Below are 19,376 nucleotides of genomic sequence, written 5' to 3'. Positions count from 1 at the left end.
AATCTCTGTAGGATGCATCTGATAATTTTAACTCCTTGATTTTTCTACACCAGAAATATTTCTGATGAACTTTTCAATTATAAGACTTTTACAGGTTGAATAGATAAGTTTGTAATAATATATGTGAAGGACATTGAAGACTGCATACAGTTTTGTAATAGTATATTTGGTTACTCTGTGCATTATTGTATGTAATACTATATTTTAAATTCCTTGAAATGGAATAACTACAGTACTTTATTTGAGAAATGATTATTGTACACCTTTCATTATTTGAAGAAGAGAAATGACTATTAAAAATACAAATTTTCCATTATAAATTTGTTCTACTTTTTATATTACCCTATGTAAAGAAATTTTTGTTTTTTATATAAATACAATGATTGGTAATTTATTTTTCTATTTACAATAATATTATTTTAATTATTCTTCAACTATTTCATGGGATTTCTCAAATAACTTTTTATAGGCTGCTTTCTTTTCTGTTAATTTTCTTTGTTTGTATTCTTTTTTCCTGGACTTTTCCTGTAGAAGGGTTTTTGTTTGATTCTCTATGGAATCTTTTCCATTGTAGAAATTATCAAGTTTTGTAATTAAAAGTTCTCTAGCAGTCTTTCTATTTTCATCAAGCATTCTGGATAAATGACATTTTACTACTAGTCCGGATGGTATATGTTTCAATACTACACAATTGTAGGAGGAATTAACTGCTGATCCTCCTGGACCACTTCCTTTAACTGCTTGTTCTTGTAAATCATTTTCATATAATTTTGGTACCTTTGTATAGTCTAAATATTGTTTTATTGACTTATTACGTGTTTGTACGTATAAAACAAATATTTGTTTTCTAACGAGTGAATAATCAGATGACAAAAGCTTAGAAATTTGATTCATAAACTTTTCCATTGTACAATGTGGAGAAATATCCTTAATCTATGAAATATTAAACTACTCTTTTAATTTTTAAAAAATTTTCAGCTTTCTGTAAAAATGATTTGTTATGCTAAACAGAAAATGTTCACTGTTATAAACAATTATTATTGAAGGGTTTTTTTTGTTACCTGCAATTGAAATTCGATTGCTTCTTTATCAGTTAAATCTTTGTTTTTCTTAAAGTCCTTTCTTACTCTCTCTTTGTAATAATCCTTGTCGGTATATTTCAACGTTTGTCCGTATTTCAATATATCTTTATATAATTTTAAAACTTGATTTCGCATCATGACAAAATCGTAGAAACAATAACTACACAAACTTAAAAAGTAAGGTTAGATTTTATATTTTGAACAAAATGATTTTATCAGCCGAGATTACTCGGGATTCGGGTCATTGAATACAATAGTTTGACGGTATTCTAACAGAGGGCTAAAATAATAATTTGTTGTTTAAAAAAAGCTAGTCAAGACTCAAGGCAAATGTATGTACTAAAGTACATACTCAAGTAGTCGAATCCCAACCATCCTAACCTATCGTTACCTTAGACGGCTCATTTTCAAACACCAGTGACACCACACGCACACCATGCTAGCAGAAATAGCAGGATCAGTCATATATTTATAACCTCCCCCTGAGAGTGGTCTATTTTACATTATTTTCAATGTAATAAAATTATTATTTGTTATTTTTTAGCAGCAGAAAAATTAAACTTGAGTAATGAATTCTTTAAGTTCTTGTTGGTCGATCCGACATTTGTTAAAAATTTTTAAATCTCCTAGAACAAATCGTGTATTCCCTGTCAGTGTTAGGTGTTTACAGCAGGTTGAATATAAAGAATTTTATAACACAAGTTGTCAATCTAGTTCTGTCAATGTAGAAAATAATGAAGAGAAACAGTCAGAAAGACACAAGATTAATAGTGGGCCAGGATTAAGAGAATTTATAGCACGTATGGATGAAAATTTCACAAGTGACATTGAAATAGAAAATATACCATATTTAAATAATATTCATGGCAATAATCAAACAGGTATGTTATTCCTTATTACAGTCTTATCTTATACTTCAAGATACAGCATAATAAATTTTTATTTTTTTTTGCAGTGTATTTTGATATAAAAGGCTGTCAGATGAATGTTAATGACACAGAGATAGCTTGGTCAATTTTAAAATCAAGTGGTTATAATAAAATTAATAATATGGAGGAAGCAGATATTGTTTTAGTAGTTACTTGTGCTATTAGAGATAGTGCAGAACAGAAAGTATGGAACAGACTGGATTATTTACTTAGTTTAAAAAAGAAGAGAAGAAAATCTTTTCCATTAAAAATTGGTTTGCTTGGTTGTATGGCCAAAAGACTAAAGGATCAAATATTAGAGCAAAAATTACCTATTGACGTAATAGCTGGTCCTGATAGTTACAAGGATTTACCAAGACTATTAGCCGAGACTAATAATGAAACTGGTGTAAATGTTGTTCTGTCATTTGATGAGACATATGCAGATATCATGCCTGTAAGGCTCAATCCAGATGCCATTTCAGCTTATGTGTAAGTAATATTTGTTCTATTATACATTATTTTCATTGGTTTATGTGATATTAATCTTTATTTACAAATTTAGTTCAATTATGAGAGGCTGCGATAATATGTGCACTTACTGCATTGTGCCTTTTACAAGAGGGAAAGAGAGATCTAGACCAATTGCCAGCATTTTGGATGAGATTAGAAAATTGTCTGATGATGGTATAAAAGAAGTTACTCTATTAGGACAAAATGTGAATAGCTACAGAGATTTATCAGAATCAAAATTTTACACCAATATTAAAAGTGATACTCAACTTGCCAAAGGCTTTAAAACAGTTTATAAAAACAAAGTAGGAGGTTTACGTTTTGCTGATTTATTAGACAAAGTTTCACTGATTAATCCAGAAATGAGAATAAGGTAAAAGAAAACAGTTAAGTTTATAAAAGGACAATTAATTAAAATTATATAAATTATATAATAGATTTACATCCCCACATCCAAAGGATTTTCCGGATGATGTTATTCATCTGATATCTGCAAGACCAAATATTTGTAAACAAATTCATGTACCAGCACAGAGTGGAAATTCAGTGGTGTTGGAGAGAATGAGAAGGGGCTACACTAGAGAATCCTATTTGGAACTAATAGAGCATATCCGTAACATTATTCCTAATGTTTCATTATCCAGTGATTTTATTGCTGGATTCTGTGGAGAAACAGATAAGCAATTTGAAGATACCTTGTCATTGATTGAAAAAGTTAAATATAATGCAGCTTTCCTTTTTGCTTACAGTATGAGAGAGGTAATTGTATTAAATTTTTAATTTTAAAACACTTATTCTAATTGCAGAATATTTTTTTACAGAAAACTACAGCGCACCGCCGTTACCAAGATGACGTTCCCAATGATGTAAAGCTGAATAGACTTCACAGAATGATCACACTTTACAGAAAAGAAGTAGAATTAGTGCATAAAAAAGAGATAGGAAAGGAACATATAGTTTTGATAGAAGGGGTAAATATTTTTTCCACAATGCATCTTAGCAAAGAAATTACATTATAAAAAAATAATTTATATATTTTTCTCAGGGTACAAAAAAAAATCCAGATTTCCTTCAGGGACGTAACGATGGAAACATCAGAGTTTTAATTCCCCAAGGATCTGCGCCTGAAGATAAAAGCTCTACTTCGCTACGAAAAATTCAAGCAGGCGATTACGTCGTTGTAAAAGTAACTAATGCGAATTCACAAACATTACAAGGAACTCCGTTGAACCATACAAGCCTTTCTAACAGTTTAAAAGAAAATGATTTTAGACATTTAATACCTATGAAAGTAGCTTACAACCAAAAAGAAGGTAAAATATAAGTTTATGTCTTTTATTTAGATCAACATTGTACATAATTGAGAAAAATAAATGTACATATTACAAAATAGATTTCATAAATAGCCTCTATATAGAACTGTTAAGAAATAAACAGAAAGCAGAAAATTACTAAGATACTTATAGCTTAATAATGGAATGAAAAATCAAGGACTACAACTATCTAGAAGATTATTGTAAAATATAAAGCTTTTACTTAAGTTATCTTACAGCGCGTGCGCGCGTTAGTTAAAATTGTAATCTTACAAATTATTTTACAAGACATAGGATTAGTGAACATCTTTGGAAGTGCTTGCGGAGTTTGATAATCTTTTTGCTAAACAAGACTTGCCGTCCCTATATTGATTACAACATTATCGGCACTTCTCTCGTAGACTGTGAGGTCATGACCTCTTGGCTTCTCCAACAAAGCTGCCAATTGTTCACCAGTGGAAAACGTTCCCTGGGTACTTGGCAAAATTACATCACAGTCCAAATGACCTGAAAGATAAACATGTTTACAAGAAACAATTCTTTGAAGGAATATAAAGTGAAAGAAAGATTCCTACCCGATAAAGAAGGCGATGCCCCTTTGCTCGAACCATACATTCTTGTACTGTAACCAGAGTCATTGTGGGCATCGTGCAAAGGCGGGGTTGGACTATAGACAGCATTACGAGATCTGTAAGGCATTTTGGCAATACTATCGAAATGTGCACTATCTGAAATTATTCCTTTCCCAGGTATTCCATTTAGTATCCCATTTATCTTTGGCTGTTCAATGTCATCCTCTGCTTCACTACTCTCACTTACGTTGCCTGAAACATTAATGTTAGCTAAATGATTTTATTTTTTTTTCAGTCAGTTTATAAATGAAAAGTACCTTCTCCATGCCATCCATTGCTTATTCCACCTTGGGGTTGAACTCTTTTGTTTTGGGAACATTGGCTGTTTTCAGGACTGGTTGGCTCGCTGCTTCCAGAACGTTGAGCTCGCCAGCCATTGTGCATCCCAGGAACTTGTTGAAACCTCTTAATCATCTCATGGACGCTCCTTCTCTCTGGCGATGATCTCCACTGGGAGCTATCTTCGCTCTTCCTGCGAGAATTCTCTTGACTGGAATTCATTCCACGATCGTGGGACATGGTCTAAAATATCAATTATTTTACAGCATTATGTAAATCAAATTGATTTTGGAGCTTCTGTCAATCTTGTAACAACATTAGGATAGTATGGAGTCAATTACTTTCTGCCTGGAACTCATAGCAGGAGATGCAGCAGCGCCCAAGGGCGATGTCCTGTCTTGTCTGATGACCCCGTCGAAGGTCTCGTTGAGCCTCGAAGGAACGTCGAGAACTCTCAAGGTCGACCTTGAAAGAGCAGAGCCCGAAGGCAGATCCCTCATGGACTTGCTGAGTCTTGGAATCGCTGGGATGTCAAGGTCATCCAGACTTCCACGATGAGCAGGATTCGTTTCTCCAGGAATCTCAAAACTCCTATCCTGTGGCCTGTCGTCTAACAGGTCCTCCAGTGACCTTGCACGGGCAGGTCCAGCTACTTCGTTCCTGAAACTCTGCTTTACTGGTCTCTCGCTGTGCCTACCACGGGATCCACGAGATATCCAGTGTTGAAGATGCAAATGACGCTCATTACACTTTGACCTCTCAGCAGCCACACACCTGAAACCATTAATTTATGTGCTGGTTTAATAAGAAATTTAATGTTTTCAAAAAATGGAAGAAAAAGGGAGAAAGAGAAAGATAAAAATGAGATGTGTGTTACCTGGTGAGTTCAGAGATTTGACCTCTAGTTCTCCTTTCAAGATTGGCAACTTTCAAGTCGAGTCTTTCGTGAGCCTGATCAATGTGAGCTTTGAGCTCTGCCTTATCTCGCTCCAACTTGGCTTCCATGTGCCTAAAGAAGGGAGCACAGTAGCAGGTGTAACCAACACCCACTGGGCCCTTCCTGATGTTACCTGCGAGATCCAGATAGTACTGTTCCCCTCTGGCAAGTGGATCCGGAGGCAGGGAGTCCAGTCTTGGCTGTGGAAATGCTTCAGGATCTGGATAGTAATGACACCCGTAAGGGGACCATTGTCTCCCCATCATTACTTTCTCAAAATGCACCTGCTTATTTATTAAACACAATTTTAGTAAGCTACAGGATTAATTATAATTTAGCATTATTACTAGTGTAGTTTGAACATTCTTTTAATAATACCTTGTGTTTTCCAGCTTTAAGCTTCTTCTTATCCTTCTTGATGGCGGAGTCCCTGCTGCCACTGGTACCACTTCCGGTTTTCTCTCTCTTTTTATCATTCTTGCTGGACGGCCTTCCATCGACTTTATCAACGTCTTTCGTCTCCTCTTCGCGACTTTTGCTACGTGCTCTACTCTTGCTGCGAGCTTTGCCAATTATATCCAGAATCTCAGCCAGGTTTTTGCGCTTTGCTATGTCCTTCGCAGTCTCGTCCTGCTTGTTTCGGAGAGATCTATCGCATCCAGCCTCCAACAAGATCCTCGTCAACTTCCGGCGACCCATGGCAGCTGCTATATGCAAAGCAGTATCGCCATTCTAATGATACAAAAAAGAAGAAAACGAGATGAATCATCAATGTACAACTTACAGTACTATACTTGACCTACTACTAACCTTGTTCTGATCAGAGACCCTGCAGAGAGCGGAAATGAGGATTCGAGTTACTCCAGCGTGGCCATATCTGGCGGAAGTGTGCAGCGGCGTGTCTCCGTACTATATTTAAATAATAATACAATTGTTATTCTTATTTCTTTCGTTTGTATGCTGTATAAGGATACTGATGTTTACATTATTTTGCAGGTCAGGATTGCAACCGGCTAATAAAAGTTCTCTGCAGCTCTGATTGTGGCCATTCTGACAGGCCAGATGAAGGGGAGCAAATCCGGCGAGATTCCTGGCGTGGAGAGGTGTTCTTTGAGTACCCAATGCTTTTGCCAAAGCAGCCAAAGTCCTGCTGTAACCTCGCCAAGCTGCCTCATGCAGAGCGGAATTTCCATCCTGCAAAGAAACGAAATTTTATCTCCCATTCATCTGGCAACTTGCTCGTTCAGAACTTCATAACTGAATATCTTCTTTGTTCTTCAAATGTCTCTTATGGGGAGAATGATGGCTGGTTCGTGTCGAGTTGTTGGCGTTGTAAAACGAATGAGAGAATTTCATGGGTAACCGCAGCGTCACCGCTCTACGGACAATGCCAAATGGTTTTACATTGAGGTAGCGCTGGCAAGAATTCTACGTAAATCCCAGATAAAACGTGCAAGTCTCAATGAACTTTGCTAAACCTCGACAGTTTTTCAGACACCATTTTTCTCCCACTTTAAAACTCAAGAATTAATTCGTTAAAAATATTCACCTCCAAAAAACATGCAACTGGACGTATATTAAAGAAAAGAAGTAATTTTTTATTCGTCAAAATTAGGTTTTTATTGCATTTTATGGTGTATGGGAAGCCATGAGAAAAGAATAATGTTTCTTGGTAATTTTGCTGCCGTAAGAAGAATGACGAGATAAAGTAAAAAAAGCGAAGTTAAGTAGCTCTGAAACCGGTTGCGAAAATCAGTTAGATAAGCAACACATTTAACCAATAAAAATGGTTCGTAAAAATTTATCGTGTTTCTTTATCGTACATTTATGGCGAGCTTTAGTTGTTCCCTACGTGTTTTTTCCACGAAATTGAATTTATCGGTCTTGTGAGAAGCGAGGTCGGTTTCTCGAAAAGAAGTGTAGGAGTGAGAAATTTCTTGTATTTAAAAAAAGCTTTCTATCTTTATCCTTGGTATGAATTTTACACTTTTAGATAATCCTGCAGTTGAGCAAAAAAAGAACGTAAACTTTTCGGTAGGAGCAGCTGGAGCCTGTGCAGGGCTGCCATCTAGCGGATTTACTTCAGGGGAGAAAGAAGGATATAGCGTGTTTATGAAATTGTTTATTTGTTGTTGTTTTTATTTTAAGTTTTGTGGAGGTAACTTTTAGAAAGGTTAAAAAGAATATAGGAGGCAAGGTATTTTCGCAGTATTGCTGGCGAGGTAGTAAAAGTTGGAGCAGCTGGGGATGCCGTGGAAACGTCGGATGCAAGCAACAATGGGGCCCCTAGGTGATTTAAGGCCAGCGAATCTTCCTCGTGGGGGCGTACGCAACAGGGAACAGAAAGACGGAAGAAAAAATCAGGGAAAAGAAGGCGAACCGAGGCGCGTTTGTCCTTTTAGAACTTGGAAATGTGGGCGTGGTCAGCTATCCAATGAGATTCAGACAATTTTCTGCGCTTCTCCTTATCCGAATAATCAATCTTACGGCTATCCCATGGCGAAATATCACCGTAGCCACGCAGCTCTGACCACTTCCTTCTCCATTATTCGTCATTTTTTTACTCCCGGGAAAACCAGATCATCATCCTCCCCATTGAAAATTTATCTCGACTGTTTTATCAACATTCGAATTATACCCCACACATTATAGCTTTTCTCCTCTAATCATATTTCTTTTATTTATTGTAAGCTATTAAATAAAAGCAATATCGTTATTGTACAATTTAAAAAAGTATTATAAGGTTCTTGGGAACTTTCTGGTTAAAAATGAAAGAATGGGGCTCTGATTGGTTAACACGTATATTACGTCACAAATCCGTAAGAGATTTTTCTGCAGTTCAATATGGCGAAGACGCGCGGGAAGCATCTCAAAGTGCAGCTCCTCGTTTATCTGGCTCCTTCCGTTTTTTAACGTTCATTTGATCCGCGAATCTACGAAATGCTTTGAAACTGAATTACTGAGAGAAGGAATACTGAATCTTCATGAAATATTCGATTAGTGAAGTGGAAATATCGTTATTGATAAAGTTAGGCTTTGATTCATGTATTTCGGAGTTCTTTTGTGCTCGGTTCTTAACAAAAAAGGTTTACATATATTTTATGTGATCAAATTAATAGAAATACGAATTAAGCAATTGTATTAGAATAGTTTTTACTATGATCGTAAAAATTAGTTAAGTGAACTGGTTGGTTATTCTAAAAAAATTTTAAATCATGTGAATACGGTGTAAGTGTACTTGAGAGAAGCCGGAAAGAAGTATCGGAAGTCAAAGTCCAGAGGTAGGTCCACAGGTCCACAGTATTCTCTAAAAAAGCGTTAGTTCAACATGGCGTCGTCGCGCGCGAAAATGCTGTAAGCGTCAATCTCTCATTTACCGTGATTTTTTATTGACTTTTTAAGATAATTTAACTTGTTAGCGTATGAAAAGAAATCGTAACTGGTAATGAAACGAACCTAATAAAAAAAGTAAAATAAAATTCGCTTATTGCAGTGAAAAACTCGTATTTAGATATATTGGTTTACTATGAATGTATGTATGTTACAGAATTGTCGTTCGCTCGAGCTATGAGAAAAAGCTTGCTTATGTGGGTTTCGTGGAATCGAAATGGTAAACAGCGAGCATATCTGTTTTATATATTAGAGTATTTTTAATACCAACATATAAAGTGAGTGAAGTGGAAAGTTGACGAACAAGGAATTTGACTGATTATTAGGTCTGTTCTCGTTGCCTACACTTTTTACACTTTGTGCACTTTTTAGGGCATCAACTTATACAATGGACAAAGACAGAAATACGGAAAGTGTAGAAAGTGTTAAAAGTGTAGGCCAACGAGAATAGACCTATTGCTGACAGTTTTGAATAGAGCGGCCATGATGAAAAAAGCGTCCATCAATGAAAATGGCGGGAAGCAGGAATCAGAGTCACCAACAGGTAAACTTCAATTTTATATTTAATCAACAATATAATGCCGTCTACTTTTGCTTGTAACTGGATAATTATTACTCGCATATCATCGTATCATATGTTCCTCTTTAAATTGTTAAATATAAAAGTATAAATAATTTCGTAAAATAATTTAATTTATTACAATTAAACAAATCGTTTTCTTGCAGGCAAAAATTACAGAAATTTTACAAGTAGACTTATTATTGCATTCCAATTATACTTGCACATACAAGTATTTAAAACTTAATGGTAACGTTTAGGGGTGTCTAAAAACTGGGTATTCGCGTATTTTTTTCACTATAAATTATAATTGATTGCCAAGTGGACGGTTGCTGATTATTGAGCGATAATATTAATTATTATTAATGCTTTAATTATCGATTGAGACGATGTTACTTCTGACGAGTTATTATTCATAATCTGATGAACGGGAAGGGGGGGGGGGGAGTGTCGATAGTCATAGCGCAATCTATCAAGCTACAGTCATTAGAGTGGTAAGCGAGAATAACTCGCCCAGCATCCCGCGCCAGGATCATTAAAGTTCGCGGTTCGCTGCACCTTGATGTACATACATAACTCCACTCTTCATCCTCAGTCAGGAATCATCATCGCGCAAACTAGATTCATTATTAATATATATTATAATTTCCTTCTAGCTCGCTCGTTATTACAACGCACCGATCTCAGCTTCACCCATTAGTGATTCAATTCATATTCAGATTCCTACCGGAAATGACGTTGTAACGCGAATTGACTTTCTGACAATTCATTCGGTATCTTAGATCTCGTAGTGAGCCAAATACAAAGATTTAAGTCTAAAAATAGGGAAAAATGCTATTGACTGAAATTCCAAGAGGTTTAATCCTCTTAGTCGAAATCACTCGAGATTAATAGAATTAGGGGAGCTGAAGTTTCCATTGAATTAAATTATATACGGGGCATTATAAGCGAGATCGATTTATGAATAAAATATTTAAGGAGCTTTCGAGCAAAGCTGAATAGCTCGACGTTTGTCAACAGACACTGGAGGATCTCGACGCAGGTTTGTAAACACACATATATATACAATACTACATCAAGCCACTATTTCTTTTATGTACACAAGTTTAACCTTTATATGTATGAAAACGTATTATTGATTACTGCTCGATGTTTTAAGAGTATATATTTACAAATAGAGATATTTTGAGCAAAAATAATTATTTGAATAATATTTATTCTGTTTGTTAAAAACTAACGCAGGTTTTTCTGGAATGTTTTGATCGATTGATCGACAATTGTCAAAGATATAACGCGCGCGCGTTATTGACAAAATTATTTCATTTAGTTATTTCCTCAACGTTGATCGTTTTATTTATGAAAATAAGGATTTTGCTTGTTTTGAAGCAGAAGCAGAGTGAAATACACAGAAGGAGAGCTTGGGGGGAGTTGTTTGTAAGATAGGTAACGTTTAGCACATAATATCCTTGGAATGTTCGATAACGGTAGAAAACTAGGATGACAATGGGACTGCGGCCGGTGGGTGGAAGTTTCCCAGGCGTGAATTAGCCACAACTAATCGCTTCGTGAAACACAAATCCAACAGTGAACGTTCAAACAGCTACCTGGCGTTTCAAGAGAAAAAGATATAAAAAAAAGAAGCGGATATGTATAGTTAAATATTTTTTATATACCGGGTGTCGACTTGAAAACTATCTGGCTTTTCAAGTAAATTGGAAAACTGAATTGAAATAAAATAAAATCACTGTAGTTGGGACTTTTCTTTGTACAGCAAGAAATTTTGTTTTCTTTTTGCATCGTTCACAAACTTTGCAAAATAATTATATAGAAAATTCCCAGTTGAGAACACAGTTGCGCAAGAGGAACTGTTTACTTATCGTGCATTTTTGGTGTTTTATTTATTTCAGTATAAATAATAATATTAAACAAAATTAATTTTAAGAAAATATTTTATTGCAAAAGGTAAATATCGGTGAAATATATGAAACACGCACAAATTTCGTTAAAATTAAGGAAATTTAATATTGAATAAAGAATTTAAGTATTTTAAAACGATAGACTGAATATATTCTATATATCAAGATTTTTTTTTTTAATGATTTAAGAAAAGTTTGTGTAAATGAACCACTCGTTAATGTAAGGGAATTTACATGTTAATACCAATCGTTAAAGTCAATTGAATCATATAATAAGCCAGAAAAACCAGGCTTTCATTCCTTTATCCATAGTTTGTGCACTGATTTCTATGAATGCATTGATTTAATCAAACGATCGCTAGGAATCCCTTTAAAAACCCGGATATCCTTGCTACGCTCCTTTGTTCGAACGAAACAGGCTGAAAATAAACAATTGCCCATGACGAATCATTCCAATTTCATCCTATTAACAACTTTTTGATGTAAACCAATATCGGGAAAATTAATAAACATTAAAATGCACTTAACAATAACAAAGCAGACTTGAACAGTTTAATAGTTTAATGTTCAAGGTCATTCTGTTTTTATTTTTTGTAGCAATAAAGGACGCATTCGTATAAAATCTACCAATTTTAATATCATTCCAATTTTCTTACTTTGATTATTTTTCTATTTTTTATAAACACCAGAAATGAAATTTGAGGAATCTGCAAAGTTTTAAAAAATAATGATTTTTATCTTGGAGTGTTTCTTTAATTACTCAACGTGAGAACAAGTATTTTTGTTGAAATTGGAGAAATTATTAAGTGTTCAAAACTATAACAAAGAAATTCTCTAATTATTGTTTAATTTATTTCTATAACGGATTATTAAACAGTACATTCACGTGCCATTTGCAAGATCCTGCATGGCTTTCGAGTGCATCGATGCGTTTTGTTGCATCCCATCGCCACTATGGAGAACATGTGGAACACTAACGGTACTCGAAGTAATTTTCGAATCCCCTCTTTGCTCTCAGCATCCACTCGGATGCCTAAATATTCTTCAAACTATATTTGAATTTTAGAGATACATTTCACAAATATTGCATGACAAGAATACAATTTTTTCATTTTGTGTAATTATATGCAATAACAACAATCGTGAGCAACTTTGTAATCCCATATTGTTTAAAAACAAAATTATATTTATATAATTTTACAATAATTTCTTTGATAATAATTTATTCTATTAAAGGATGATGTAAGTTTTAATGAAAACTAAAATTGTCATTTTTTAGAAAAGCAAATGAAATAAACATGATTTATGAAGAAAGAAAAAGTTACTGGTGAATAAAGACAAGAAAGTTGTTGTGATTGTAGAGAAGTTTTTTATAAATCTCGTAAAATGATTTCCTTTCTGAATTTCTAAACACTCGTTATTTTATTTTCTAAATTTTCATTCCTGCATCACGTGACGACGTCTGATGCGTGATATTCGTCCGGATCAGATCGTATATTGAATCGGTTAGAGCGAATCGTGTACTAAAAATGGCGAGGAAAAGCATCGTGTTTGTTTTATGGACTCTTTAAGTCAGTAGCTGTAGGACTTTCCGGCTTGAGAAAAATATCACACAGGACGACTCTTCTTACCGTTTTCTCGACGTTTTCTTACTCGCATCGCTGGCGAGCATCCTCAAACAGGTGGCGAACTGTCTTCCGACTGGTTCTCTCTATCTTCTCCCCCTTCAATGATCATTTGCACCATAAGAAAAAATTTGAATTTACAACTTGGATGATTCAGAATTCGCTTGAAAAACGATCGCGTTATAGTTTTTAAAATGACGAATTCTTGCGATAAAAACATCAGTGCATTCCGTCTCTATCAATACACGATTATTTATATTTGATTATAAAATAAATAACTAATAAAAATCTTTGGAAAAATGATCGAATTGTAATTTTCAGGAAAATGTATATATTATACACTGAGGAAAATAATCATACATTATTTTTAAGCTTATTAAGTTATTCGTGACATTAAGAAATTAATTTTATTAATATTATGATTAATTAATTATTTTTCCAGTTATTTATAATATCAATAAATTCAGTTTATTGACATAACGAATAACTATATAGCTAAAAAAATATGTGCATTATTTCTCAGTTTATTTTCAAGTAAAAACAACATTAGTGCGTTCCATCTCTATCGATACACGATTATAATATGAATAACGAATGAAAATCGTTAAAAAAACGTGAAAATTGTGACAACCGAGGTATTCCTGAAGAGGATGAAGAGGAAAAGTGTGGAGAACGATTGCAGAATTTGGATGGGTGATTGGAAGTGCGATTGAAAATATTTATGGTGTAACGAGGCTGAGAAAGAAAGACAGTAAAGCTTACTGCGTGTCTAGTAGCGGTATAATAAAAGTTTATAGCGATGATTTCTCCGAGTGATGTTGCGGATGCTTCCAAAAAGAAGTGCCATTTATGGGGGGACGTAAAGGACCCGACTGTGCCGAGCCATGATGGGAACACCCAGAAGAGCCCCGTTAAAGTATTATCCCAGTGGTGGCTGCAGCGCTAATGAAATTGTAGCGATTCAACACCACCATTACCATGTGTAATATCCTCTAATGGTACCTACCACGATCGCATCAATGACTCTACGTCCGCGAAGAGATCGAGTTCTCTTCCTCATTCCAAAAAGGACAGACAAAAATGCCGAAAACTGTGAAAATGTACGAACGATGAAGATAATTCGACTTGAGTGACCTTGAGAAAGGACAAATTTACGACAATGAAGTCAGAGCCTCGATGAGCAATTTTTCTTCAAAAAAACGATCAATGGGTCGCACAGAGATCGAATGATCGGTTCGAGAGCAATTATGATCGAACTGTAATGAGTTAAGCGAGTTTTAACGATGATTTTAATTATTCGTTGACTCGACGTATTGCCAAACGATACCTTAACGCTATCTTGTAGCTTCCGTGCGAGGAGTGGAGGGGAAACCAGAAGGACGATCTGTTTTACCGACCGAGCAGCTAAAACATCCCCTTAAGACTAAAAATACTCGAACGACTCGGCGCGTAATTAACGAGGAATAAACTTCGTCCCCCCCCCCACAGCCGGACTCCCGATTAATTCTTCGGATATTCTCGCAGAGTGTTACGGTACGAAATAAGTCGTATGCGAGATTTTTGCGCGGGAAAGTTCAAGCGAGCGGTCAAGCTCGTAACGCTCGCTGTTTTACCGACCGGGAAGGAAGAGTAAATCGCTGACATTAGCAGTTTGACCCTTAAGGATGACGCTGCGCGCGAGAGCGGCGAATCTCGTTAAGGCGCCGCTAAAGCATCGGGTCTAATCTGACAAGAGTGATCTCGTGCCAGGCGTCAATTAACCGAAACAACCCTCTTCCAAACACATACACACACACACACACACGGATTAATTATTCTCCAGCAAATCGGCGACATCTCATTCCTGGAAGTTCGAGGATCGACTCGCTCCTGGAGAGAACCGTGAATGGAGGATTTTTTGGAAAAACTGTTTTACCGACCGAGTCGGTGCATACGCGACGAAACGCGCACCAAAATAGGATACCGGAAGGAATCCGGATAAAGGTTGCCGTGTGCTACGCGCAACACAGTGCGAATCCTTTTTGGAACGACGCAGAACTGGTTCTACAGTCGCGGGAAGCTTATTTAAAGGCTTAAATAGGCAAAGATCTCACGGATAGCACGAATTCCAAATAGAAGATCGGGTGGATAGGCGGTCTGCACGCTCGAGCAGGAAACTTCCTACGCGTCTATCTAAATCTGGATTTGTGCCACTCGTATACGCGTCCTCGGATTATTAATGCTGCTCGGAGAGCAGAATGGGAGCTTTGGGAAACATTCATCATCGTCTCTCTTTTAAATCAGCTTTTGTTCGAATCCACGCGAGCGGGAAGGGACGATCTTTGCTCGAGAATCGCCTTAAGCCACGTACTCGAGATCATCTCTTTGGCTTCTAAATGAATTTCCCATTTCATTTGCATCCGTTGCTCCGATCACATTCAGCGATCTCTGATCGATGGTATTCGGTTTACTCGTTGGTTTCCTTTTTTTAATCTCGTATGGTCCACCCAGTTATTGGAGCGTTTGTGTGATTCAAATTGTCGATTTATCACAGGTTTGTATTTAATTTAGTCTTGCTTGGTTCTTTAATTAATTCCTTTAGTGAATCTGTACGCTCGTGATGCTGAGACATTTTATTTTTTTAGTCAGTTTATGGTTTATACACTTGGAAAAATAATCGTTTGGTTTAAATAATTCTTCGTTCGAATAGTCGCAAATAATCATTTACTCTGTATTATTAAAATTTAATTAAAGAAATTCAAATTAATTTGATTCTACTAGTTTTTATTCAATCGAATCAATCATTTGCTAAATCAACTAAATATTCATTCGTTATTATTCAAATAAAGATTAAAAATAAGGTCCTCGTATTTTCCTTGCATAAATTATTCTTTTCCCTTCCACAAAACCACAAATATCCTCCAAACGTGCCTAGAACGTACGAAATACATCCACAAATTTTATCAACGTTTCGCACCAAATTACACATTATTGCTAAAGATATGCTTACGTTTATCATAAAACTACAAATCCCCGTTTACTTTATACAAAATAAAATTCTACACACTTTTATCAATAAATTTATTTTCCCACCCAACGTAACACAAGTATTTTCACAAGATCCATAGCGATTGACCAAATCCAAGTACAAAGTCCGTGGAAGCGTTTAGAACTCGAAGCGACTCTAAGCAGCGGGACTGAAACGCAGCGACCTCACAGAAGGTTTCCTGGGCCCGAGTGGGCATTAATTCGATATGCAGATGCGCTATCGAGAAGGTGCGATCTGCTTCCACCCTCCACAGTCGTATTGTATCCTCGCCTCTAGGACTTATCGCCCCGATCTAAAGCGTAGAACTTAGAACCTTGTCAATTACTACTTTATCGACCGAGATTACCGCCGAGGATATACCACAATTGGAATTATTCCCGATCGGATCGCGCGCCAGCGCGTGTTCCATATGAAACTATCATTTATTTCTCAACAAGGACGATCCTATCCGAGGTCCGCTTCATCATTTTCGTCGATAAAAGACCCGGCTGGGACCCGTTATAAACGTCAGCCCCAGCAGCATCAACGTTGATGATGAATAATCGACGATGAATTATGATCGCACGTGGTTAATGACGAGGGAACGCTGGAGGAACGTATCGGAGAGTCTCGCGAATTTAAAAAGCGATGAAACGGTGTAATGAACGACTCCGAACACGAATGACCTTGAGTTTTCAAGAATTTCAAGCATCGCTCGCGTGACCATTGAAAGAAACCCCGTGTTTCCCTCTCGCAGCTTTCAACTTGTAACGTCTTCTTCTTCTTCTTCTACGATAATATGTCGTCCACTCTACCTTTCTTCCTTTCAAATTACGCACGCTAAATCCGCAATTACGCGAATTTTTTACTGCCGGAGAACACACTTTTCCCGTCTAATTGACTTAATTTGGATCCAGCTCGAGTTTTTCCACTAATCGATTTGGGATGTGACGCGCACGTTTCTCACGTGTTTCGGTCATTCGACCAGTCCCATGGGTGTAATAACGAAGGCAAAAAGTTTTACGAGTTTAATGATTTTCGTCCGTGCGTTGTTGCGTTATAAATTGCCATCGAGACACGTTCTCGGGGCTGGGAAGATCGATGGTGGATTAATTTGGATCGCGCGCGATTAGTTGGTATTACACGATGGTTATTCATGGAGAAAAGCGTTTCTGAGTAATGCACATATATACGAGAAAGACGTGGAGAAGTACCGGCGCATATTTCATGAGCGGATCGTTATCTCCGTTGGTTTACATGCGGCTTGCCTTGTAACGAAGACCGTTCATGGAAAACTTCATGAATTTAATGGCAGAATGGCCAGAGGCGCTGCCGGCCCCGCTGCCTTCGCTCTAACCGCCATTGCGGAAATATCTAATGCGCGTCTCTTCGAGATTGATCCCGGCAAAGTCTTATTTATCCTCGTGCGAATTATGAGGGAACCACTTGACTTTTTTTCACAAATACCTCCTGTAATAACCCCCCGTGTGTAACAGATAAAATTCTTCCTCCAACCTCTCTATTCCGACCGTTTTAGGTTAGGTTTACACGTGCTCTAGGCGAACCTTTCACTCGTCGCGATGACGCAACGCTCGAAAGAAACAAGATCGAGCGCGCTTTTACACTATTTTCCCTCTCTTTCTGCAAAAACGTACCGATGCGTCTCACTTTCCACGTGGAACGAAAAAACGCGGGAAAAAACTTTGCGATGTCTTTATTCTGAGAATATTTTTATTGATCAAAGGAGAATTGTTTTGTTTTCTTTCTTTGGAAACAAGTCAGCGTGTTGATAGTCGAAATACACGAGTATTGTGATTCGGGAGATTTTTCGGTACAGCAGTTTCTTAAAACTGTTGTTGTTAGTTTGATTCGAGTATAAACACTTCGTGTAGAAAATAATCTTCAAAACATCAACAGCCGAAACTTAAAATTGCCAAAGTGATCGTGAAACAATCTTCTATAAAAGCAGAATTTCCTTCAATGAATATTTAATTTTGCAAAACTAAAGAAATTAAAAAAAATTAATTCAAACGAACAAGACTCTTTTCAGGAATGACTGAAAATCGATTAGCAAAGTAAATTCATGTATCACGCATATCATACATACACATGAATCTTTAAAACAATATTTATAAAAAATCTCGTATACTATCCACTTCAAATTCTAATTCGATCAACAATTAACTCATGGTATTTTAGCTTTGATCTCTAATTTCTTGCTGACCCAAATTTCTGATTCCAATTTTTTTCACTCATATACAACATTTCGTACGCCGAACCAAAATTTGCACGACGAGACTCGCTACACCGGATTTTTGTACAGTGTCAAACACATTAGTGCACTCGAGAGATTCGAGGCCGTGCGCCGCGTAGCGGCAGCTTCGGGCAGTTTCTCCCATCGCGACTGGCGAGCGCTCGACATTCCACGTCGATCAAACGCGCGTGCGCGCGCAAAGTTGCTGTCTTTCACGCGAGGGAACGATCGCTGATCAACATATTTGCGGAAAACCGCTCGGAGACTTCATAATTGACTCGTCGATGTTGCATTATCGCCGTCGGTCGTTTCGGTGAACACGCGTTACAAACGACTCTGAACCCCCTCCCCCCCACCACGAGATTTGCCTTAATTATCCTTAAGGCGATCACTGATTCGCTTCGTGCGTAAGAAAATTAAATCGTCCTTCCTTTTAGCTTCTATTTTGGTCGATGGAACGTAGGAATAATAACCTATCAAGTCCAGATTGGATTTATCGAACAGACGCTGCGGAGAGGAAGAAAACACGAAGGTGGATAATAGTGCGAGATGAGTTTTAAGCGCGTCGAGTGCGATGGTGTGAAACGGGAGAGGCGATCTTCGTTTGTTGGCTTTGTTCGATACTCTCCTCTCTGTATACCTATATATATATATGCACATACATAGTCATTCTCCCGTGGTAACACTACCACAGACGTGCCACGTCAGCTACAAGCGGAGAAGAAAATTTTTACATCCCCAACATCTGCTTTATCGACCCTAGCATCTCGGACAACTTCATATTATCCGCAAAAATCATAATAAACTTTGGAAAGCGTCTGTTTCGTTTCTCTCTCGCATCTGCACCGATCCGTGTTTTATCAGCCATGTTCCAACGTCTCGAGGCTATCTCGATCTCTGGACCGTACGCTCATTGTAAGCGAGATTTCCAATTAGACCATAATTCGGACGACGTTATTAA

General features: G+C 36.8%; 3 protein-coding genes and 1 long non-coding RNA gene across 4 annotated transcripts in view; 2 read left to right on the top strand and 2 right to left on the bottom strand.

The window, feature by feature from the left end:
• Positions 1-145: 145 nt before the first annotated feature.
• On the bottom strand, positions 146-1,197 carry LOC136782803 (uncharacterized). The gene is made up of 2 exons (XR_010824173.1): positions 1,062-1,197; positions 146-982 (listed from the first exon to the last, which is right to left on the bottom strand). It is a non-coding gene; the product is annotated as an uncharacterized lncRNA (long non-coding RNA).
• A 436-nt stretch (positions 1,198-1,633) lies between these two features.
• On the top strand, positions 1,634-4,133 carry LOC136782799 (CDK5RAP1-like protein). Its single transcript, XM_066742481.1, has 6 exons — positions 1,634-1,963; positions 2,038-2,482; positions 2,556-2,876; positions 2,941-3,262; positions 3,325-3,474; positions 3,549-4,133. The coding sequence occupies exons 1-6, from the start codon at positions 1,651-1,653 to the stop codon at positions 3,825-3,827; spliced, it is 1,830 nt and encodes a 609-aa protein (XP_066598578.1). The 5' UTR covers positions 1,634-1,650; the 3' UTR covers positions 3,828-4,133.
• Positions 4,015-19,376, bottom strand: part of dgo (ankyrin repeat domain containing protein 6 diego) — a 49,309-nt gene continuing 33,947 nt past the window's right edge. Inside the window, exons 5-12 of the mRNA XM_066742480.1 lie at positions 6,649-6,858; positions 6,475-6,573; positions 6,043-6,396; positions 5,605-5,951; positions 5,069-5,501; positions 4,706-4,970; positions 4,392-4,640; positions 4,015-4,323 (exon numbers count right to left, since the gene is read on the bottom strand). Of these exons, the coding sequence (XP_066598577.1) occupies positions 4,160-4,323; positions 4,392-4,640; positions 4,706-4,970; positions 5,069-5,501; positions 5,605-5,951; positions 6,043-6,396; positions 6,475-6,573; positions 6,649-6,858 (2,121 nt within the window). The 3' untranslated portion in view covers positions 4,015-4,159. The remainder of the gene's footprint in view (positions 4,324-4,391; positions 4,641-4,705; positions 4,971-5,068; positions 5,502-5,604; positions 5,952-6,042; positions 6,397-6,474; positions 6,574-6,648; positions 6,859-19,376) is intronic.
• LOC136782802 (uncharacterized) overlaps positions 8,531-19,376 on the top strand; it is a 62,884-nt gene continuing 52,038 nt past the window's right edge. Inside the window, exons 1-2 of the mRNA XM_066742488.1 lie at positions 8,531-8,945; positions 9,212-9,598. Coding sequence (XP_066598585.1) covers positions 9,538-9,598 — 61 coding nt within the window. The 5' untranslated portion in view covers positions 8,531-8,945; positions 9,212-9,537. The remainder of the gene's footprint in view (positions 8,946-9,211; positions 9,599-19,376) is intronic.

The sequence above is a fragment of the Prorops nasuta genome, unplaced genomic scaffold, assembly GCF_024137725.1.
Source record: "Prorops nasuta isolate Cenicafe-Biocafe unplaced genomic scaffold, Cenicafe_Pnas_1.2 PNAS00030, whole genome shotgun sequence".
Classification (NCBI taxonomy): domain Eukaryota; kingdom Metazoa; phylum Arthropoda; class Insecta; order Hymenoptera; family Bethylidae; genus Prorops; species Prorops nasuta.
This window is presented reverse-complemented; position numbering and strand designations above follow the sequence as displayed.

Excerpts from the sequence above, each read along its gene's own strand:
- LOC136782799 (XM_066742481.1), top strand. The coding sequence starts at position 1,651 with ATGAATTCTTTAAGTTCTTGTTGGTCGATCCGACATTTGTTAAAAATT. Across the intron at positions 2,483-2,555 it reads GATGCCATTTCAGCTTATGT|TTCAATTATGAGAGGCTGCG; the intron begins GTAAGTAATATT and ends TTACAAATTTAG. Across the intron at positions 3,263-3,324 it reads TTGCTTACAGTATGAGAGAG|AAAACTACAGCGCACCGCCG; the intron begins GTAATTGTATTA and ends ATTTTTTTACAG.